This window comes from Manacus vitellinus, unplaced genomic scaffold (assembly GCF_001715985.3).
Source record: "Manacus vitellinus isolate BGI_N305 unplaced genomic scaffold, ASM171598v3 scaffold_12_pilon, whole genome shotgun sequence".
NCBI lineage: Eukaryota > Metazoa > Chordata > Aves > Passeriformes > Pipridae > Manacus > Manacus vitellinus.
The window spans coordinates 19,351,683-19,375,707 of NW_021938949.1; the positions used below are offsets into that span (position 1 = coordinate 19,351,683).

Sequence of the window (24,025 nt, forward strand, 5' to 3'; positions counted from 1 at the left end):
ATTCAAAACTAGAATGATTAAGCTTGAAAGAGACTTATGCCTCAAGATAACAGGTTTTCTGTTAAATGCTTCACACATAAACCATCCTTAAAAGATGTCTCCTTTAGTGAGCAGTTTCTTTCATTCAGCAGTTTTTCACATGAGAGCAGAACTGTGATATAAACCCTGCCCAGCTCAGGATTTACCAGCATTCCCAGCTGGATGGCTAGCACGGCCACCCTGGCCTCGGGCTCCGGCTCCTGCTCAGCCTCCCGCAGTGCCTTGGCTCCTCTGGCGTGGCCCATGTGCCCCAGGCAGATTTTGGCAACGTCGAGCCTCTGAGTCCTCACACACATGCGAGCCATGCTCTCCCAGACGGCCTCACTGCGGGAGAGAAGAGCAGAGCTGAAACAGTGTTGGGGGAGGCAGGGGAGGGGCAAGGAGAGCCAGCGACAGGGGAACCATCAGGGCTCAGTGGGTGCCACAGAGACTCCAGGTGCTCTGTGAAGATTGCAGAGGAACAGAAACAGGCTCACACACAAAGGGCAGTTCTTGAGCTTGATGACCCCAGGCTTAAGGAAACATTGTGGGGTTTGATTTGCACCAATGTCTAAACAACTGCAGTTACACCTCTGAAGCCAGACTGGGAGAGCTGGGGGTGTTCACCTGGAGAAGAGACGGCTCCAGGGAGACTTGAGAGCCCCTTCCAGGGCCTAAAGGGGCTCCAAGAGAGCTAGAGGGGGACTGTGGACAAGGGCCTGGAGTGACAGGACAAGGGGGAATGGCTTTAAGCTGAAAAAGGGGAGATTTAGATTGGGTATTGGGAAGAAATTCTTCCCTGGGAGGATGGCGAGGCCCTGGCATAGGTTGTCCAGAGAAGCTGTGGTTGCCCCACTCCTGGAAGTATCCAAGGGCGGATCTCGGAGCAACCTGGTCTAGTGGAAGGTGTCCCTGCCCATGGTAGGGGATAGAACTAGATGGTCTTTAAGGTCCCTTCCCACCCAAACCCATCCGTGATTCTGTGTTTGCACATACATAAAGTGCCCATCTCTGTGGTTCTTGCTGACAATACCCCCAAGTCAATGTTCAGAAATCAGAATTAAAAGCAGGAGAAAAGTCTTATGTACATAAACTTCACTCTGGAAACATCCTGCTGCTGTCCTGAGTAGTTCAAACATGGAACAGCTACTGGGAGCCAAACAGTTGCACTCAGGGAACGAGGAAACAACTGACCAAACAGTCATGTTCTACTTTAAAACTTGCATAAAACTGGCAAAACTGAGCTTTGTGATGCACAGAATGAGAACTAGTCAGAGCTACAAGCTCACAGTTACCCACTGCAAAGTCTTCTGCCCAGGCAAGGCAGGGACGGGTGAAGTACCACACTCCCGGCAGGAATGGCAGGCACAGTAGGACCATGACACAACTGACCATCACAGTGGGGGACAAGCAAAGATTTGCACACATTCTATTCACATTCGAGGCTCTTCAGAATTACATGCAATCTGTTTGACTAATAAAAGCTGTGAGCATTGAAAATATGGTTTTTTTCAGCACACCACCCCCAGCAGAGGGGGTGCCCAGGCACCCCCACAGTGCAGTGCTCAGGCACCACCACGGCAGGAAGATCTAAATTATAAAAGCAGGGGAAAAAAAGAAGAAAATAATAGAATAGAACAGCATTTCAAGTCCTGCCACCAAATTCCCTTCCAGTTTTCTTCTTACTAAAATGTAAGTAAGAAGAATGTGTTTGCAGCAGCTGTGGGAAAGCCCTGCATAAACAGGGGAAAGTGACTAACCGGGAAGCAGCAGAGCAGGAGAGCCACGACGTGCTCTCCGACACTTGCACTAAAGAAAGGCACAGGAAATATATTTTGCCTAATTTACTTTACAATTAGAGCATCTTTTATTTACAGTGCCACTGGTATAAAGCTTTCAGGTAGTAATCAGCATAAATATGTGACATAGACTTCATCAAGGCCAAACAGTGCAGAGAAAATAAAGCAGGATCAGAAGGGAAAATGTCCCCCCTCTAGCTGGTTTAGAAAAGCATGACGTGGAAGGGCCTGACAGAAACCAGCACTAGATCCTTCTGTGCCACTCAGTACAGAAATGATTCCTTGTGTCAGCAGATGTGACCTTCCTAATTTCTGAAAAGATGGAACTGGTTTCTCTTCTATTCCAGCCACCTGGAATTGGGAAAAGTGGGAAAAACACCTTTAAAGAACATTGACATGATTAACATGATGCTAGTTATGGTCACCCAGCTGTGATCAACATGGCCAGTGAGTTCTGTCCCTAGGAAAAGCTGGGCATAGCTGCACTTCACAGCACACAGGGGGAAGAAATACATTTTCCAAGCTCTGCAGTGTGCCAGAAGAAGCTGCCAACAGCCATTTGGCTCTGGGAGAAGGAACGCACGTCTGTGCTGGGTTTTGTCAAGCTGACTAACAGTGAGTTTCTGAAAGGAAATCAAAGTCTTTATTTTTCAGAGCTCTGACAGCTCAGTAGTCCCTCCGTGCAGGAAGATGAGAGTTCATGGGCTCGAACAGGAGAGCGGATGAGGATTTTTATTTAGACTACAGGGAGTGGAAACTTTTGAAAGGAAACAGACAACAGACTGTATTTTAAAGTACAAAGTTAAAAGATAACAGCGTGCGAGAGTCACAGCAGGATTTGGGAGATGCTGCTCATCATCTCGGCTCCGTTATGCTTTCCTGGATGGCAACAGCTCCTGCCAATGTCAAAACTCAGCGGGAGCTGCTTCCCCAGGACTCCTCTTTGGGAGCTCTTGCCCCCCTCAACCTGTCTGTGGGCCACCTGGACACCCAGGTGCCTCTGCCCTGAGGAGCTGGGGCTCTGCCATCCCACCCCTTCTCCCTCCACTCCAAACCATTTGCCAAATGAACCTGAGAGGCTCCAGGCTGTGTGGGAGCAGCAACAAACTCAGAGGGAGAAACTTCTCCAGTCAATGTGCTCTGTGGTTGGTTTTATCCTGCCAGCCCCAGCTAGGGATGAGCACACTGGGGTCAAACCTGACCAAAGACACTGAATTTGGGAGTGTTCAGAGGAGAGCAGAGCTGAGCTTGCGTTGACTCATCCAGCACAGAGACCACAGCAAGAGACACGAGGGACACCAAAGAAAGGTGTCTGTGCCCATGGCAGGAGGTTGGTACTAGATGGTCCTTAAAGTCCCTTCCAACTCAAACCATTCCATGATTCTAAGAGACATGATCAGAGCAGCTCACCAGCACAAGTACCCATGACACGTGAGACCATTGCCTCCCTCTGACCATCCCTTCTCCTGCCTCTGCCCTCCAGAACCACCTGAAGGAGTGTTTCACCTAAGGAACCCAGCCCTGCTGCGCCCAGAGGACTCCTGTAACCCCCTGGGTTTGGTCAGCAGCTGCACAGGGCAAAGCCCACAGCCAAGCCCTCCCTGGTCCCTGTGGAGCTGCAGCAGAGGCTGGTTTTCTCCAGCAGACACATCTCTCATAAGAAGGACACTGCATACACGTATTATTGCAATTTTCTTCATGGAGCAAAATACTAGACAACTGTTTCTGCTTTGGGAGACCTTTCATCTTAGCACCACACTCCCCCTACTGCTGCTGAGGTACACAAGTATTTCTGACACAGCAACATCCATTTGCATCCATTACATGGAATCACAGAATCACAGACAAACCAAGGTTGGAAAAACCCTCTCAGATCATCGAGTCCAACCAACAATCCAGCATCACCACCGTGTTCATCACTAAACCATGTCCCCAGGTGCCACATCCACACACTTTCTGAAGGGATGGTGTCTCCACCATGGCCCTGGGCAGCCTGTTCCAATGCCTGGCAATCCCTTCCATGAAGACATTTTCCCCAATATTCAACCAAAATCTCCCCTGGCACAGCTTGAGGCCATTTCCTCTTGTCCTCATCAATGTATTTGTTTGTATTTATGATTTGAATATATTGTTTATTATATCTTATTAAAAATCTAGAAAGGTGCCAGAGAAACACCACCCTGTGAAACACAAAAAAATCCAAAGTACTTTACAAAATCAAACTACTACAGAGGGTCTCACTTGACAGGCACAAACCACAGACCACCACAGAGCATTGAGCAATGGCACAGACCCTGTGTCACCAAAACCCTAGGGGATAACACACCAGATCCATGTTCCCAAACCCGGCTGGGGCCAGGACAGTGGGACTGATCCATGGGACCGATCCTCCACAGCCCCTGAAGAAAGACGTGGGGAACTTCAGACAGAACCTGTTTTACCTTCACCCTGCAAAGCCACTGCCAGCACCTCCACACTGCAGTGACCAGGGACAACAGACACTTTTTATAACACCACATTATTTGTTAGAGATTTGCCATCCAAATGAATAGTAGCACTCATGGTACCCAGCAGGAGCAGGCAGGGAGAAGGGGGAGGAAGGGAAGGGAAAGGAAGGAGAAGGAGAAGGAGAAGGAAAGGAGAAGGAGAAGGAGAAGGGGGAGGGGAAAGGGAAGGAGAAGGGGAAGGGGAAAGGGAAGGGGAAGGGGAAGGGGAAGGGAAAAGGGAAGGGAAAGGGAAAGGGGAAGGGAAAGGGGGAAGGGATCCTGGGAGCATCCACAATGCGCTTCCATGTGTCTCTGTTTCAGAAGACCAGCCTCGGCTGTGAGATGCACAATCTCCCTGGCAGGTACACATCTCCAGAACCAAGGCAAGTTTTGCTGCCCCTGAGGAATGTGGGCAGATGGATGTGGGGGTGGTGAAAGAACAAGAAACAGGAGGTGCAGAACAGGTTCATATAAATCCCAGGGAAGACCACAGTTTATCTCCCAGCAGCCACTACTGTAGCGAGAAATATGGATCTGTCCATGCATCCCTAAAAGGCAGCAACTGTCCTTTCCAGGCCCGGCCCTGCTGTCCATATAAAATGCCAAGTAATGTTTTACCCTCCCACTGACTCTGGCTCTGGGAATTTCCTGTTCTTCCCCTCCTCCTCCTTTTCTCCCCCCTGGAAAGCCTCTCACATCTGTATTTCATCAGCCAAAGCTGGGAACTTAATGAAGCCCAGGCGGAGCAGCAGCAGGAGCAGAGCCACGGGAATGCATCCCGAGCATCCCATGAGGCACAAGGATACACTATCCCCCAGGCTCCAGGCCACATCCACAGCGCCAGGGATCTGGGAAGCAAATGCTGACACCTCTTAAGAGTGGACACTCTTAAGAGTTTTACCACGTATTTGATGAAAAAGTTGTTGGTTTTGTATCTGACCTTTCCCATCTATTTTTCCACAGAACTGTGTTTGTAGTGCCTGCAATCTGATCTCATAAAACCTTCTTTTCCCATGTATTTTTCATTGCCTGTTTTGCTTGTAAGTTTAAAGAAAAACTCCCATAAATGGAATATTATCTAGAAGTGCTGGAGATTTATATGTCTGAAGCATCGAAATACAAAACCTCTCTCCCTCTATTTAATGGGTTTTATTTGGAAAATGAACATTGATCAGGATCAGGGTAAAAAAAGCATCTCTCTTTCCAATCTGGGCCCCACTTTGTTGAACTGGACCCTACCATATAGATATTATGGATAACATTATATTATATATAACAAGATATTATTGTATCCTATAACATTATGTTACAGGTGATAATCACAGAAACACCGAATGGTTGGGTCAGAAAGGATGTTAAAGACCATCTCATTCCAACTCCCTGCCATGGGCAGGGACACCTTCCAGTAGACTGGAAAACTCTCAGGACTTGAGAAAATGAGTTTTTTTCTGATGTAGCTAAATTAGCTTTGGTGCTTTTAAAATGCATTTGTGGGATTCTGGTTGTGTCTTTCAGCGGGACTAAAAGACAACAAGGAACTAAGTAATAGATGAAAAGTTGTAATGGTCCAGTGAAACTCAGTGTTAATGATATGAGCTGCTCTGAGCAACGTCAGGCATTTTTCATATATGAAAGCTGATAAGGTTATTCCTAAAAACTCTTCCCTGGTGGAAACAGAGCATCTGATAAAACACCAACATCTTTACAGAATGTGTCTGTAATATCCCATGGAACACACAGCTTTGCTCCAAACTTACCCAGATAAAACCAACACCAAGAGATTGCTCCATGTGTCTTATAGCACTGTGTGCCCTACGGAACACAGTGCACATCCTGCTGCCTGTTTGTCGGCAAAGGGTGTTCACTAAGGTAATTTTTTATTTTTTTATTAAGTCAGAATGATTTCCAGACTGCTTAGACTGGATATTAGGCAAAACTTCTTCATGGAAAGGGTGGTCAGGCACTGGCACAGCTGCCCAGGGCAGAGGTGGAGTCACCATTCCCGGAGAGATTTAAAAGCTGTGTGGATGTGGCACTTGGGGACATGGGTCAGTGGTGGCCTTGGCAGTGCTGGGGGAATGGTTGGACTTGATCTTTTCCAACTTTTATGATTCTATGATTAGACTGATTTGTTCAGCCTTTGTAAAATATAATTATTTTTTTTAACATGTAACATGCGAAGGAAGTTTGTGCCCTGCTGAAAATACACACTTACACACTTAGACTTCAATAAATCACAGAAATCAAATACAGGAGGGAGCAGAAGTAGGTGTGTGATTTTTCCCTAAAGGTAAATCTCTCCTGGCGTTATCTGCATATAAACATCCCCTGCCTTGCTGCCGAATCCCTGGCTTAAAATAAACATAGAATCATAAAAACAAATAATCCAACGGTTATAAAATATGAAAATATGGTCATTGCTTGTAGGAAATTTCTTTGAAGAATGGCAGATACAAGTGTGTTTATATTGAAAGTTTTAAAACAGGAGAGGTACAGAAACATCACCAATCACAGGGAAAAAGAGAAACCAAAGATGCTATAGTACTCTCAAGGATGAAGATGTTCAAAGTACATATTGAATTAATTTAATTCATTTAAATATTAAATTAATATAAATAAAAATATAAAGCTTAATTCATTTAAATTCATTTAAAAATTATCCAAGCTCATGGAGAAGGGGTGAGTTCACAGCCAGGCTAGTACATTCAACTCCAATAGCTGTAAACTAATTATTGGGGCATATGACCTTCACTGGTACTTTCCCCCTCCTCTCAGCAACAAGTCTTAGAAAATAAAACGTAGCCTTGCAAAAAATTTCTGACCAGTTTGTGTATTGGGTCGCTGCAGATCTGCCAGTTAGGGGTGAAGTCTCTAACCTGGTCAGACACAGCTGCTATAAAATCAGACCAGTTTCTCATCTCAGGTTATGGATTGCAGTGATGTGTACTCCTGTGCCAGCCCCTCGGGCGCAGCTCTGTGCCGGGGCTCCTCAGCACTCCCTCTCCAGGCTGCTGACCGCAGTGTCGCGCTTTCAGAGCACCGGCTCCGAGTTAATGCTACGCCTCGAGCGGTATTTTGGCAGCCCGAAGAAATTCGCCAGGCTCAGCTCACGAAGGGCACCACCCCCGGCAGTACGGCCCGGCCGCCGCCGCAGGGCAGTGCCCGCGGCATCCCTGTCCTCGTCTCGGTCCTGCCGTGGCAGCGGATGGAACAGCAAAGAGCCGTCTGGAGAGCCAGCCTGGGCAAGACCGCTCTGCAAACATCCATGTTCAAGGACAGTTTGGAATGCCCTCAACGACTCTCTTTAACCCGTTTATCAGAGCAGCACCTGCCTTGCCCTGTGCATTCCGTGCTGGGCCGTCAACTGGGACATCCCTTCAAATATCTGGGAGCGGCGCTTCCATCCCTTGGGCACTGCGGGGTGGGCAGCCCCCCTCGAGGTTCTGCGGTGCCGGGACGGGCTCAGGCTGTGCCACCCCCGGAGCAGTGCAGCGACTCTCAGCCTCACTCGCCCCCGAGCACTTGTCCCTGCCTTTGCAGACACCCCCAGACCGGTCTGTTTATCGGGTTGAGTCTCGAGATTTTATACTTCCTATTTATCTGCCACGTTTCCTCCCAGTGGTGCAGAGAGCACGGGGACAGCAGTGCAGCCCCATAGCGCTTTCGTCGCGCTGTCCAACACTGAACCCCAATATTGTTCTGCTTCCAGTAAAAGGTATTTCAATAACCCTCTCAATCTGCTTGCACGGAGCTGATGCTCCGAGGTTTGGAGCTGGGGGTTCCTTCTCTCCTTTTCCCGAGGAGCTCCGCTGTGCTCCCCGGGCTCCCCCAGCCGCTGCGGGTCCGGGCAGCTCCGCTGGGGCCGCGGGAAGGGGAGGAGGCGTGAGGGGGGGAGGGGGCTCTCCGAGGGGAGGAGGGAAAACTTTAGAAGTCTCCATAGTCTTTTCCTTTCAGGAAACACATCCTGTTAATGTTTGACTGCCGTGGTAGTGGCTCTGTTTGTTGCAGTCGACTACGCCCTGAGGCTTACCAAAAACAGCCACAAAAACAGCCATTTCCTCTTGGTGGGGAGGTGGGGGGGCCTTTTCCTCACTGCAGTGGCTGTTCTGCTCCCGGCACTCACAGCTCGGATCTTCGGAGAGGGACACGGCAGAGCAGCCCCCTCGAGATACTCCAGACTTGGGATGACCGCATTCCTCTCTGGCTCAGCTTGGTTTTGAGAGAATGACATCTGTCACCGTTTGCAGGATTTTCTGAAGTTTGCATCCAAACCCAGGCTTTTGGAGAGGCGCTTGGTTGGCTCGGAGGGCCCTGCGCTCGGCAGGCTCCGGCAAGCATCCCGCCTCTGCCCCGCCTCAGCTCAGGCTCTCCTGCCCCGAGACTGGATTCTGCTCGGATTCACCCCGTCCAACACGGAATGGACCTCCCTGTCACCCAGTTCACCACGGGACTGGCACTACTTATCAAAGTGCAAGAAGGTGGATAAGTCAACGCTAGGAAGGACTTATTTTGTGTTCTTATTTTATGGAATTCTCCTACCTACCTCACAAAATTCTCATTTCCTTGATCATAAACCCCTCTGGAGTTGACTTCAAGAATGAACGGTGATGTCCTCTAGCCCCCCATAACCGCCCAGCGCAGCCGCCTGTTCCCAGCCCCATTTCAATGTGCTGCAGCTGACTGGGACCCTGTGTCATCTGCAATCAGAGACTGGCAGTAAGCTGACAGTCAGATATGACTGTCCAGAAACTGGTAGCCACAGCTGTGTTGGTAGCTCTGGTCTCACTGATCCTTAACAACGCAGCTGCCTTTACCCCCAACTGGGTGTACCAGACGCTGGAGGACGGGCGGAAGCGCAGCGTGGGGCTCTGGAGGATGTGCTGGCTGGCAGAGTGGAGCAGAGGGGCTGCAAGCACCAGTGCCAGGCACGGGCAAGGGGAGGAGCAGGAGTGTGAAGCCCTGGGCTGGGGTTCGGAGTCGGCTGGGTTCCAGGAGTCTCGCAGCACTGTCAAACGTAAGTGCAGTCTCTTGTCTTCTCTGCGGATGCCAGGTCGCGATCAATAGGGTGCACCTGGTCCCCAGGAGATTCATGGCCTAACCCTGAAATCATTGTTAACTGTCTTAGTCTAAACACCTTTTCACATTCACCCTCAAATAAATTCATTTGAGGAAATAAGAATCATTATGTCCACCAGTGATGAACTGAACTCCTTCTCCTCTCCCCTCAAAGCCAGTATGCTGCATGGTGCTGTCTGGTTTATACAGCCTAGGGACTGATCTGCTTTGAAAAAATCACCTGTGAAGTGTGAGCCCAAAGCTCTGAGACACCTCAGGCTCTCTTCTCTCTCTTACCACGGGCTCCTGCCATACGATATCCCTTCTTGCTCAGTACAACACCAACCACAATTGCTCTGAATACCATAAAACAAACAAAAAAAACCCAAAGAAGGTATTCCAATGACATGCTGAGTTATTTCTCCCTTCTCTTTGCTTTTGTTGGAAATGCCAGGAGCAGAAAAGACAGAAATAGTTTTGGTAAAAACATGTAAAATTGAGATAAGCCTTAACATGTGCAACTACTCTTCTTGATCCTTCTGGAGACACAACAAAGAACTATTAGAGGAATTTCTTTAAAAAGTGTTTTTAGGTGGACCCATTCCATATCATATTGCCCCAAAAAATTATGCAGGAACATTTTTTGCACATTTGCTAATACTGAACCTGCATAAACCACAAACAGAAAACTTCTCAACTGTTCTAAAGTCCTGACCCTTTCAATACCTTTTTTTAACTGAAAGATTATAAAAAGGATTGGACTGTGGAAAAAGTTCCCTGATGTGTATCTGCAGCTTCATCCCTGGAATGACTGCCCCAATTAATATTGATAAGCCATGTTCTAACTTGAACAATGTGTATCATTCATGAATTGTAAAAGTACATGTTCTGTAATCAACACTGGAATGAGCTCCTGCTCAGTGAATTTGTCTCCTGCAGCACTTTTATCACAAAAATTTGTATTTCTTGCTGTGTGTGGGTCAGGAGGTGAGCAGTGTCTAAAGATCAGAGGTATCAGTTTCATGGCAGAACTGTCTGGGCAGCAGTTTCTCATCCAAATAGAATAGTGTGATAGAAAATCTTGAAATTTCAAAGTAATAATTATAGCACGGTCAAGCGCCCAGAGGAATTCTCTGACAACCACTCTTAAAAAATTCTAATTTAAAGGAGGTCTTTCAAGCCCAGAAACTCAATTTACATAGGAATAAAGCATCCATTCCCTGTTTAATCTGGAAGCAAATAGTAAGCAAAAGGCCAGTTCTGAATTTTGATAAAGCCCTTAAAGGAAAATCTCCACTCTGCAGCTGCGTCATGACAAACTCAGTAGGAAACACACCTGTGGCATTTATTTTTAAGACAGCTATGTTTCCATGGCTGTACACATGGTCAGTATGAGCCTTGTTCTGCATCCATGGATTTGTCATTCTAAGGAATTTCTCTAATAAGAAACACATACTATTTTAGTAATATCTATGGCAATCCTCATCTGTCAGTTGTAGATAAATCACAGACTTGCAGGTCTGTGTATGTATATACACACATTTAAAAAATAACTTTATGAAGGAAGAAATACTACGTTACCACATAGTATTTTGGATACCATTTGTAGAACAATACATAAAAAAATCTGTTCTGCCAATAGCAATGCAAAAAAGGCCATAATCTGGCTCATATAAAAAAATGTACTTATACACAGAAATACATATTCAGGGGGGCAAGTTATTTATCTTACAGTTCAACAGAAAAACTGTACACCCTTGGGAACTTTGCTTGTCCATACACTGAAGACTCCTGTATGAGCAGACTGTAAGTAACAGCCAACCACAGGCACTGCTACAGCAGGTTTGCCCCTTGGCAGAGAGAAGCACATTCTTAGAACCTGTTTTTTACCAACTTTTCACTGCCTGCTCTTTCTCCCACTGAAATCACAGAATCACAAATGGTTTGGGTGAAAGGAACCTTAAAGCTCATCTCATTCTGCCACAGGCAGGGACACCTTCCACTAGCCCAGGTTGCTCCAAGCCCCGTTCAACCTGGCCTTGAACACTTCCAGGGATGGGGCAGCCACAGCTTCTCTGGGCAGCCTGTGCCAGGGCCTCACCACCCTCAAAGGGAAGAATTTCTTCCTAGAAACAGCAAAAAAAAAAATAAAATCCAGGGACAGGAGCAGATGATATTAAAAATATAGGGAAAGGAAGCATCACAATGTGAACTATTTCTGCAAGGCACAACACAAGAAGTGTGGGTGACTGATCCATGGGGAAAGCACTTCAACTCTGTCCCTCAAACCTCACTGCTTCTGGAAGGGAGATCCCAGGCCCTTCCAGCTGTCTTTATCCACTTCTTTGTTTCTCTCTCTCTCAGTGCAACCCTGCACCTCTGTTTCAACCATCTGTGATGCTGAAAAGCTTCTGGGACAGTTCCAATGACTAACAGCGAGAGAACACCCAGGCTGGGGTGGAAGTTTTGGACGTGGGGACGGGAGGGGGTTTTTGGTGGATATTTTCCATTGGATTAAGCAGTGGTATCAGAGTCAAACAAGTGCTGCTGCTAGCATGAGCCAAGTGATGCAGATGTATGGAGGGGTGAGATGGCTACTTTTTAGTGCTAATAAACTCTCAGATCTGAAACCTTCACTTATGCTGAGAATCAGCTATGAGGACATCAATCTAAGTTTTTCTAACAAGCCACTGGACAATACAAACTTAAAGGCTTAACTGCGAGCTCAGACTGCACAGCCCCTCTTCAGAACACTTGAAGGAAACCTGGCCAGGTAGCCCAACTCTCCTGTCACCTAAGCATGGGCAAAAACATTTGCCAAATGTTATGGAGATGTAGTTTCAGAGCTGTTCCAAAATTTTGGAAGATTATGCTTTTGTCTGCATCTCTTAATGCTTTAAAAAAAGCCCACAGGTAGTAGAAGCACAGCCCCAGTAAGGGCTTGGGTAAGACAGCATGTCATGAATAGTCAACCCCCAGCTTCGGGCCCAGATCACACCAAGCAATGCAGCTCCACGCAGGGACACAGCACGTTCCACCAGTGATGTCCTCTCAGAGCCAGCCCTGCTCAAAGCCACCTATGTCCTGGCCCAGTATCAGGCCAGGAATACTGCAGGAACACACCAGATTGCTTGGAATCGACTTGGATATTTTTAACCATCTTGCAGGGTACAAATATGCCCTTAAGTTCTGCCGTGCTCCAAGGCTATCTCTGGGTGGACAGAGGGAGCTGATTTATTCATCAGCTGAGGTCACAGTTTGTCCCTTTTTGTCTAAAGAACATTAGGAACAATGTGGAAACACAGGAATAGGGAGGGGTTTAAAAGATATAAAACCTTGCTGGGTTCTTCAGGGCTGCAGGAGACATAAGGAAAATCCCAGCAGCAGGAAGCATGTGTCAAGATCAGATGCCCAGAGCAAGATAACTCGTGGGAATTGCAGTTCGGATGGGGAGCATAACCTGTGCAAGGAGAGGCACAGCACCAGGACAGCTATGTGACTGCCACAGGGACCCACCCAAACACCTGAAGGGATGGCTGATGCACACACACAGACACAGTGGCTGAGGCAGGGTGCCGCTGGGGTGGGAGTGAGGAGCTGAGGTTTGCTACAGAGGCAGCAGTTCACCTCAGTGCCCATGTCCACTGCATTTACACAAAGCTCCAATGTCTCCAAAATTTCCAACTTCTCTGAAATTTGGCTGTCTGGAAGCCAGGCTGAGTCAAGCAGCTGAGCATGCTGTAGACATGTGTTACTTGTCTCTATATGTTTTTCAATATATACAGACCCAGAAAGGAGGCCAAGTGCATCTGGAGCAGACAGGAACTACCATCAGATTAAAAAAAGCCCAAAACCTTATCATACACATGGTACATGATAGAGTGTTCCACAGAGATGAGGCAGCACAGGGTTTGTGATTTCCCCGCCTAATATCTGAAATATAAGCAACATTTAAATAAGTGAAAATACTAATTTAATGGCAGAAACCAATGGAGGTGAATTCTGAAAGGTCTGGCTCTTCAAATTAGAATGCATGGTCATTTCAACGTGGGGTTACTATTCTGTGTACTCATTTTAGAAAACTGCAAAACTTCTTGGGATTCAGGATAGGGAAAGGAACATAATATATGTTTCAATGCATTACACAGAAATATTGCCAGACCAATCAGTGTTTGGTTACTCTCACCATCAAGACTTTGAATTCACTAAAGTGTTATGAGTGAAAATGGCTCTGGAGGTTTTGAAAATTTCAGACTAATGCATTTATCACAGCCACCAACACAGAATACCCTGCTGAGGTTTATAAACAGGAAAATCATGATATGTAGACAAGTCACATCTCATCAGAAACTATGTGGCAGCCATGTCTGTTAAAACTGATGACTGTATAGAAGGTTCTCAATGTTGGGTTTGCAAGGGCACATCACTTAACCAGAAGCACTTGTTTATGTTGAAAATAGTTGGAGGAGCCATGTCTTCACTCCAAAAGTAACCACTGAAGCTGTTATAAAAAACACCCACCAGCCACACTCCTCCCCCCAAAAAAGATCTGTCTGCCTTTCAAACTAAATATTCACATGTGAAGTTTCACACTTAAGATGAGCTGAATGGTAAAGTTCCAAGATACGTAAAGGGATTGAAGATTCCGCCAGTTTGTCATATCAGAACATTATTTTAATTGTGCCAAAACAGATTGGTTTCTCTCCCCTCCCCTCCTTTTTTAAAATTATTATTTTTAAGTGAAAAAGCATAAATTGCATATACCAGAAAGCCTTACAGAAGGTGAAAAAAGCAAAATAATTTTTAAGATATCCATCCATCCATCATTTTTGAGATATTCATCCAGCTGCAGAACATACTGAGGACTCCTTGCAGCTGAAAGCTGTATGGCTGCTTACAGAGATTTTAAAAAAAAGAGAGGGAGAGACTTTCCTTTTCAGGACAAAATCCTGTCCTTGCAGTAAGACACGCAAAAAACATCATCATGGGGAAGGGGTACAAATCAAATAAAAGATGTTTCACTTTTAAGAAATCAGTGACTATTCAGACCATCACAGAGGCTTTAAACCTTCCTGTGGTCTCAGTGACACAGCCATGCAAAGGTGCACTGAGATACTGCCAACATTTGGCTTAGTTTGTTTCACAAGTAGCTTTAACTTGTTTCAATATATTTCCTAATTCGTACTCAAAGAGGTTAGCAACATAAATACCGTAAATTTAGATCGACAGAAGAAATTAAATGTCAAAGACTTCATAAATAGAGCACAGCTTTGGGAGGCATAGCATGATGCTGACTGTCAGTAAACAGTTACAGTGGTGCTATTTATTGTCCTTATCATCTCTTACTTGCTTTAACAGTAAGTGCTGACCTCCTATGTGTCTGTTGTAAAATGAAGCACAGTTGTGCTTTGCACTTTCATAGTGCTCTTGATATCCAAGGCACAGCTCCAGCTGATTTCCATGGCAGCTGGGGAGGCTGCTCAGCACATCTGATCTTTGCTGACAATGCTGATATCCAAAACGAAAGAAACACACCATTCATTGCCAAAAGTTTGACTAAAGTGATTTTTTTTTTTATTCTAAGGAAGGGTTTCTTCTAAAATTATTTATTAATACAGAATCCAGTTTTCCAAGTTGGAACTCAGCTTTATGAACAGCAAGACCATAAGTGAGAGTTGGCAAGACAGAAGCCCTGCTCTTGCTGACTCTTGCCTTTTACCCATTTAGGTTCAAGTGCACTATTCTGTCTTTTCCCAATGTTGTTTGGCTTTGCATTTCTGAAGTCCCTATAATTTTAAAAATTATTCCAAAAGGCTGAAACATAGGATACATCCCTTATCTCAGGATAACACCTCAGCAAAATGTCAGGTTCCAGAGGAAACTGGTGGGCTCAGTTAGAATCTCTTGATTATATTAGAGAAAACCTAATTACTTATCTAGTTAGATTAAATTTTATCAGCAGAATATGATCTCAGCCTGCAGACACCCAGACGAAGAAGATGAAGTCTAGCGCAGTTTCAAGAAACTGAAAATGGGTTCTAACAAAAATAAGTGAAGCAACTTAAGTGTAAGGAGTACACTTTCATCCATAATCAGTTAGAAATCTCTATTTCAGAAACACAACCATTTATCCTCCTTCCCAGAATAAAGTCACATATGAACATCAAGCATTTATGAAGACAATCAGGTACATCTCAGAATGTGTCCTCAATAATTCACCAAATAAGTAATCAGTAAATAAACCCAAGAACCATAAAAAGGAAACAGCAGAAGTAGAATATTCTTTTTAAGTTCTTTCATTACAAAAACAAGGAAGCAAAATCCCCTCAGGAGATTTAAAGCATGGATGAACTGATAGATGTAATCAGCTTCACAGCAGCCTGAGGTGGCACCGTCCCTCAGCTGAGTATAATTCATCCCGTGTTAGTAAGAGTTTAAGAGCTAATTAAGAGTTTGGGGACCATTTTTTTAGATGTAACACACTTAGTGTCCCACGATGGACAGCGATAAAAGCACACTCCCAGTCAGCTCCTACAGTTCAGATGCCAGCAGGAAATTGTGAGGGCACAGAGAGATGTTGAGAGTCAGCCCTGTCCCCTGGCACTGAGTAAATGTGCAGTCACAGATTCCTCCCAGAGCTGGAAACTTAATAACTTACAGAAGCTGGACTTAAGTTTGCACTAAAATTTTTCTTGACCAAAAGTGGTCTTTCTCAGGGGGAGTTTTAGACAACTACAAAAATATTTTGAGCCATTTTGTTTAATCACTACAAAGCTTGAATTGACCCGCTTACTGGTTTTCTTCGCCTCTCTGCAGACAGAAAGGGGGAAGAAATGCTCACATTTTAAGCAATTAACATAATGTGATTTTCCAGTGAAATCATCCTTCCTCATTATCCCAAAACACTGCAAATTACTCTCCAGTATGACTAACTTACTTCTGCAAATAGTCCTAAGGCTATCCTGGAACATAACACCAACAGTCCTGGGGCTATCATGGATCATAACAAAACAAAATTGCTGCTTGTAAGTAAGAAAATCAAATCAACACCTCTAATCCAGATGGATACAGCTGGTTTAGGAAGTGAGCAAAACAACAAGGAATTTGAATTGGTCTCATCCCTGGAGTTTGGGGGTTGACTCTTGACTGATAACTGTTTTAAACAAAGCAGAATTCATTAAGCCAGTAGCCGGAGCTGAACAAGAGTCCCAGCTGGATGCCCTGTCCATGAATTAACTGCTTCTCAGAGAAAATGGGCAGAAAACCAGGACAGGCTACCAGAAGGAAAAAGGCAGAGACCAGCAGTGGATGTTGATGAAGAGCAGACACGGCAGTTTTGGAGCCATTCAGTGACTAACCCTTTCCAGCTGTTAACAGCCAAGTTGCATCTTAAGGAAGGTGGATAAAGGAGGGATTTCCCTCCCTCCTTCACCTGTCAGACACACATAAAGGAATAAACACCTTCTGTAGTGTCCAGGTCTGTTCTGCTGGAAGTATCCACCTCTAGCTATAGGGAACCACAATCTCTGGCCATAGGGAATACCCCTGTCTAGCTATAGGGAACATCCTCTTCTGGCTATAGGGAATTCTGTCACAGTTAAACTTCAGGAGATGAGTGACATAAACAATATTGAGCTCAAAACAAAAAAAGTGGGACATCCAAAATACAAAACACCTATGTCATGACAGTCTTAGGCAATAGATTCTAGAAGTGAGGGGTTAACACAAATGCCACTAGTAACTGTGCAGACATTATAATCATTATTAACATCTTGTTTTACAAATTGTGACTAACAAACCATTAGGCAAAAGCTGATGAAGTCCTCAATGGCCACAAAAAGTGACAATGGAATCCTGGCTACTATAAATGAAGCTGAAATGGTTGAACAGATGATCCTAAATTCATAATAATAATCAAGTCTACAGAAAACTCATCAGAATAGAGTAAAGCTGGCTAGTGAGGCATTTCTGCCTACATATAATTTAAAATAGGCAGAGTAAAAGAGTACAAAGGCAAATACTAAATTTCACAGCTCTTTCAAAAACTATATTGCAACCAATTTTATAAGAGATAAGGGATATTTATTCCTGGATTGATCAGTCATTCAAGCAGGAGAAGGCCTTTTTGCCCTGGTCTTCCTCAACAAGATTTCCATCTTCTATGGCTCTTCTATGGGTACAGCTCTGAGGAAACCCTTTGACATTGCACACTCAATTCTCTTTCTTGATCTGTACTGTCTATTGGTTGTCCTCAATAAAAGGAGACTACAGCTGCTTTCCTCAGATACCACTTTTGGGGTTGTGGTAGGTCTGGTGCAGAAGCTCAGCTTATGTACAAAGTAAAATTGCCCTGTGCTGAGCTGACAGTATGCCAAGTCACCACGGCTGTGAGTAAGAAAGCACAGCCACCTGGCACTTTCAGGCTGACTGTAACAAGTTCTATGGCAAGAAGAATGGAATTCATGCATTATTATAAGAGTTATACATTATTAACAGGCTGTCCAGGACAGAGGTGGAGTCATCATTCCAGGAGGGGTTTAATAGGCATGTGGATGTGGCACTTGGGGACATGGTCAGTGGTGGCCTGGTGAGTGCCAAGGGAATTTGATGATCTTAGGGCTCGTTTCCAAGCTAAACAATTCTATGATTCTAGGATTCTATGTTTTCTTTTTTTCCCCCAAGAGGAATCATTACAATTCTAGAACAAAACCAAAAGTTCACAGATCACACATTAAACCTATTAGAATAAAACAACATCTCTCATATGAGAGATGGAAGGGTACTCAGTTCTTGTAACACCTTATTCCATAAAAATAACTGTCTTCATATTTAATGAAATCCTACCAGCTGCTTCCTTCTTATCCAACCAACCATCAGCCTGCTGTGGCTCCATGGACCACGTGCAACCTGTTTTTTGGTTAAAAGCAGCAGCTATGCAAAATATCCAACAGTACAGTGTATTAGGCCAATAAACATCCCTAAGTGTGCAATTCTTACAAAGAGCAGCAAAGATCATCAGTGTTACCCATCCAGAGCTGCTGCTCTTCCAGCCACAGGAGAGGACAGAGCTCAAAGAACCATTATGTAAAGATTAAATTATTACAAATTTTGTTGAAATTCAACTGAGTCACAGTCAGAAACTTACTATTTTTAGTATGCATATAACATCATCTGTGGCAAAGCTAAAAGACTTTGTAACACAGTTAAGTGTTAAAAAAAGTCACGAACAGCAGTGAAAGCAAAACTTTGGTGTTAATTTCTATGTTGGGGGTAGTATATATTTCTGGCATAAACTTCAGACTTTTAAAGGTAGTGCAAAAACAGAGGCTTTTCTTTTTAGAGCTCTCATGTGCTATATACAGACAGGGTAACAGAATCCATTATGGTAGCAATTTTTTAAACACTGCAGATAGTTCTGTCACTAAATGAAAGTACTAATAATGGCTGCAAGCCTGCTCTTACTTTGGGCCTTTCTCCTTTGAAAGTCATTACCATCTCTTCAGCAAGCATTGGTCCTCAAAGTATTACAGAAGTGGGAAAACAGAACACTCCAGATGTTCCAAGTTTTACTGATGTTTACAAAGCTCAGACATCTGACTATGATTCCATTACCAGCCAATGTGCTTCTTGACCTGTGAGCATTCAACATGGCAAGAGATCCAAATGCTGCCGATGCTAAAAGGACAACTTTGGAAGTTAAACACAAAATCTTTGAACATTTTCAGTGAAATAATATTCCTCTCTGGTCAGAGATGAACTCACTAGGAAAAGCCAAAAATACTTAGTATGTTACCTTCCTTCTTAACATTTTATTCAATGTGAAAAATTTTAATGGACTGTGGTTCTTAACTAACCCTTCAGATACCATACTATATTTTATTAAATTTTAATTAAATCATGAGTTGTTACTTAGAACACTGGAAGCTAGAGATGATCTACAAGGGGAAAATAAAAGGTAAACATTTTTATGACTCACAAAAGTAGACCAGACTCCACAATTAAGTTTACTCTTGTTTATATCGAGTTTTGTTTTCTGCGCTTCCCAGCAGTCTCCTTGGAAGATCAGGAATCAAATTCTGATGGTCAGTGCATCCACCAAACTTACAACCAGTCAAGACACTTCTGAAAATCTGCTGAATATCCATGTCCAGAGTCTTTCTTTCTCTAATATATGTCAACTTAAACACAGCACTGCTTCTATTTCAGAACAGCAAAGACACATGAGCAAGAGATGTTGAACTGGCACAAAGATATTTGCAAATCCCACCTTTTGCTAGAGAGGAAGGAAAAGGATAAAAACAGGACATCCATCAGGTTAACAGGAAAAGTAGGAAGAAAAGCCTGACTAAAAGTACCCAACTTTGCAATTAATATATTCCATTCAGTAGCCAGCTGGGAGACACACTTTAATCAGGTTTCTAGTCAAGACTGCAGATATCCATGTCTGTAGTCATTGCTGCATTTGTTCTTTATATTTAAAATAGAATCATAGAATAGCTCAGGTTGGAAGGGACCTACAAGGATCATTGTGTCCAGCTCCCTGCTCCTCACAGGACTACCGAAAACAAAACCCTATCACTAAGAGAGAGCATCTTACACACACCAGAGCTCTGTCAGGCTTGGGAATGTGACCACTGCCCTGGGGAGCCCGTTCCAGTGTCCCACCACCCTCTGGAGGAAGAGCCTTTTCCTAATGTCCAACCCTGACACAGTTTCCTTCCAGCTCCTCGTGACCTGTCACTGGTCACCAGAGAGCAGAGATCAGCACCTCCGCCTCGTGAGGAAGGTGCAGAATGAGATGGGGTCACCTCTCAGCCTTCTCTTCTCCAGCCTGAACTGGCCAAATGCCCTCAGCCACTCCTTGCACATCTTACCCTCGAGGCCTTTCATCATCCTGGTCATCCTCCTCTGGGCACACTCCCATTGTTCAATGCCCTTTGTATATTGGGGCACCCAAAACTGCCCCCAGGGCTCGAGGTGGGGCTGCCTTGGAGCGGAGCAGAGCAGCATGATCACCCCCTTCACCCAGAGGGAGATGCTTTGCCTGATGCCCCCCAGGGCATAGTTGGCCTTTTGGGCTTACCAGGGCACTGCTGACTCCTATTGAACTTGCCATTGACCAGGACCCCCAGGTCCCTTTCCAGGGGCTTCTCTCCAGCCTCTTGTCCCCAGATTTGTACATATAACCAGGATTTCCCCATCCCATGTGCAGAATCTGGTACTTGTTCTAGTTAAATTTCATACTGTTGGTGACTGTCCAGCCCTCTGGCCTGCCCAGACCTCTCTGTAAGGCCCCTCTACCCTCATGGGAGGCCACAGTTCCTCCCAGTTTAGTATCATCAGCAAACTTAACGTATCTTTGATTCCTACACCCAAATAATTTACAAAAACATTCAAGAGCACCAGTTCTCAAACGGAGATCTGGGTAACCCCATTGGTGACTGGCCACCAGCCTGATATCACCCCATTTAGTGTAACCCTTTGACTGCTCACCCAGTATATGATGGACTTGTCTGCCTGCATTGATCCATTGACAGTTTATCCAGGAGGATGATGTGAGAGATTGTATCAAAAACTTTGCTAAAACCCAAACTCACCACATCCACTGCCTTCCCTTGGTTGTAAGTGGAAAGTAAGTGGGTTAAGCAGGACTTTCCCCTCATGAAGCCGTGCTGGCTGTGACCAGTGACTGCACTCTCTCTCAAGTGTGTTTCAGTAACTCCCAGAATAACCTTCTCCATAATTTTACCAGGCATTGAAGTGAGACTGACATGCCTGTAGGTTCCAGAGTCTTCCTTCTTACCCTGCTTGAAAACTGGGACAACAATTGCCACCTTCCAGTCAATAGGAACTTCTCCACTCAAAACCACTGAAAAATAATGGAGAGAGGTCCCACAATAACATTCACCAGCTCCTTCTGTACCCTGGGATGGATTTCATCAGGCCCCATAGATTTATGCACATCCAACTGGAGGAGCCAGTCTCGAACAAGCTCAGGGTTTGCTGGGAGTTTGTCATCCTCCCAGTCACAGACTCATTTCCAGAAGAAGATCCCTGCTCAGCCAACCCCTCCTGCTTCCCTGCTTGCATGTCTCCCCATGCTTTGGAATTGCCAGCTCCTGCACTCTTAAGAGTGAGCCACTTTGTCCACAACCTTTTTACAAACTGCCCATCTCAGAGGGCACCTTTTCTAGTTGGCCCCCTCAGTCTCTGCACCAAGAAGTTATCTTCAGCATGCTTCAGAAATTTCCTGGACCTGTTTGTGTCCGCTGTAGGATATTCCCAGTTGATGTCAGGGAACTTAAAATCATCCTTAAGGCCCAGAGCACTATCTAGAGATATTCCTTAATTCCTTGTAGAATAATTCATAAGTGGCATTGTCCTGGTCAGGTGGTCAATAGTAGACTCCCAAAACATACTCCTACAACTCCTCCTATATATAAATATATATATATATACACACACACACACATACATTTTAAAAAAAGGTAACTTTTTACTTGTACATGTAGATTATGCCCTAACGCCTCATTAAAAACTGCCAAGCCTTGACATCTTCATTATAACCATTTCTCTCGTTACACAGATGGAAATATAAGGGTCTTTCCAGTGCCTCCCAAAGATTAATAAATGTCAAAAGAAGAAAAAGTTAAGAATCCTCTATATCAAGCTTTCATAAACCTGTAAGACCTCAACATTAACATTCACAGGATGTTTTCTAGGACAATACAGATGGACAAGGGAAAAAAGAAATTCAGGGTGTTATTAGTTTGGAGTGATTATTATTTTAGGGTCTTGAAAAACTATTTATTTATGGTTCCATTTCCATCTGTGTCACACAAATGCAAAGCAAACATCATTCCTGCCCCAAACAATTCTGGCTATGAATTACAGATAGAATCTTCAATGGACAGAATTCCAGCACCTCTAGTGGGTCATCCTGGGAAAATTAGCTGCTTGTTTCATGCACTGAAGCAATACTTATGGGATGCTGTGCAACCAAAGGAAAGATCTGATACATATCATAAAGAAAATCCTTTCTTAATCAGATCCCAGTTAGAGCAAGGGACTGCTAGGAGAAGGAATAGTCTGAGAACTCTTTTCTGTGGACTGACAAATTTTACATTCCTGCTCATCCAGGATTTTTTTTTTCCAGGTTTTTACTGTTTTAACTTTATGCTTCCTCTGTTTCCCCAGTGCAGTTCGACATGATGAGGGCCTGTAACCTCATCGCCACGGTGGCTCTGACCGCGGGCCAGCTCATCTTTGTCCTGGGGCTCATGGAGCTCCCCATCATCTCCCAGGACACTCAGTGGTGGGAGGAGGCCATAGCTGCCGTGTTCCAACTTGCCAGTAAGTCCACTTCTTTTTACTGATGGAAAAGTACTCAGTATCTATTAAATCCAGGTGGAAAAGAGTTTCTTACTTTATAAATCTTTCAAGTGACAAAGAATAGCAAAAAGACCTAAATCTAAAAGCAAGTTCATTATCTCCGAGAAGCTCTCTCCCTATGAGATTCTGCAGGACATGAATAGAAGCTTTTATGTGGGATATATCAGAATGAGGCTTCTGCCAACCAAGAAAAACAAGCCTTTATTATTTCCTACGAAACCAGGAAGGCAAACATAAAAGAAATAAACTGGATGCACTGTAATCCCACAATTTAGCAGGATAAAATATACCAAAGGAACTGTGAGAAAGCGGAGCAGAAGGGCTAAGAAAATTTTTGAAGCCTTGTTGAAACATGATTATCTGCTTTTAGCTAACTGAATTTTACTCAATGACCACCAGCTGGATTTTGGCAGACAGATACCTCTGCAATCCAGCAAAGAAAACTGAAGTCAACTCATACCGCTGACTGCTATAAATAAAATTCCCACAGCAATTCTCACGGACTGTATACAGAAATGCATGAGGAAAGGCGGAAATGGGTTTATCACAATTCCACTTTGACAACAGTGGCAACAAAGTATAAACATTCTGCAGTAATACTTTTCTTTACTACATAAAGTAAGTCACTCAGTATTCATTACACTAAGAGTATAAAATATATCCATGCAGGAAACTGTCATTAATGGAGTAACATTCCAGCTGCTTACAAGATCAGATTAAAAATACAACATTTATATATATATATATAGACATATACATATATATATATATATAAAAACAGGTTATAATAAAGCAACACCATTTTATTTTAAATTTTAATTTTAACTTTAACAGCTCAGAATATTAAGAATGGCATAAAGCTACTGAGACCTCAGGTTTACACCACTGCAAGATCAGAATTTGGCCTAGGTCATTTACATAAGGTCTCACAGCAATAAAATGTTCAGGTTTATTTAGGTACATTAAGGACGAGGAACCTGAAATCCAAACAAGAGGGTTCTGCAGAGGTTCTGTAACTCTCAAAGCACCTGATCCAGCTTCAGGTGCAGCAAGAGCCTCAAGCACCAGCCAGTGCTGCCAAAAGACAGATATACAGCCTTAGAATCACAGAATCGTAGAATCAACTGGGTTGGAAAAGACCTCTAGGATCATCAAGTCCAACCCTTGATCCAACCCTGCCGCAGTTACCAGACCATGGCACTGATGCCACATGCAGTCTCAGCTTAAACACCTCCAGGCCTTGCCATAAAAGCTCTCCCTAGAGCCCCACCATGG

At 44.4% G+C, this 24,025-nt stretch overlaps 2 protein-coding genes across 2 annotated transcripts in view; one reads left to right on the forward strand and one right to left on the reverse strand.

Moving 5' to 3' along the window:
- IFT140 (intraflagellar transport 140) overlaps positions 1–24,025 on the reverse strand; it is an 80,412-nt gene that overhangs the window by 8,463 nt on the left and 47,924 nt on the right. The window contains exon 19 of the mRNA XM_018067578.2: positions 186–363. Within this exon, the coding sequence (XP_017923067.1) occupies positions 186–363 (178 nt within the window). The remainder of the gene's footprint in view (positions 1–185; positions 364–24,025) is intronic.
- TMEM204 (transmembrane protein 204) overlaps positions 8,263–24,025 on the forward strand; it is a 28,404-nt gene continuing 12,641 nt past the window's right edge. The window contains exons 1-2 of the mRNA XM_008929537.3: positions 8,263–9,317; positions 22,556–22,711. Coding sequence (XP_008927785.1) covers positions 9,038–9,317; positions 22,556–22,711 — 436 coding nt within the window. The 5' untranslated portion in view covers positions 8,263–9,037. The remainder of the gene's footprint in view (positions 9,318–22,555; positions 22,712–24,025) is intronic.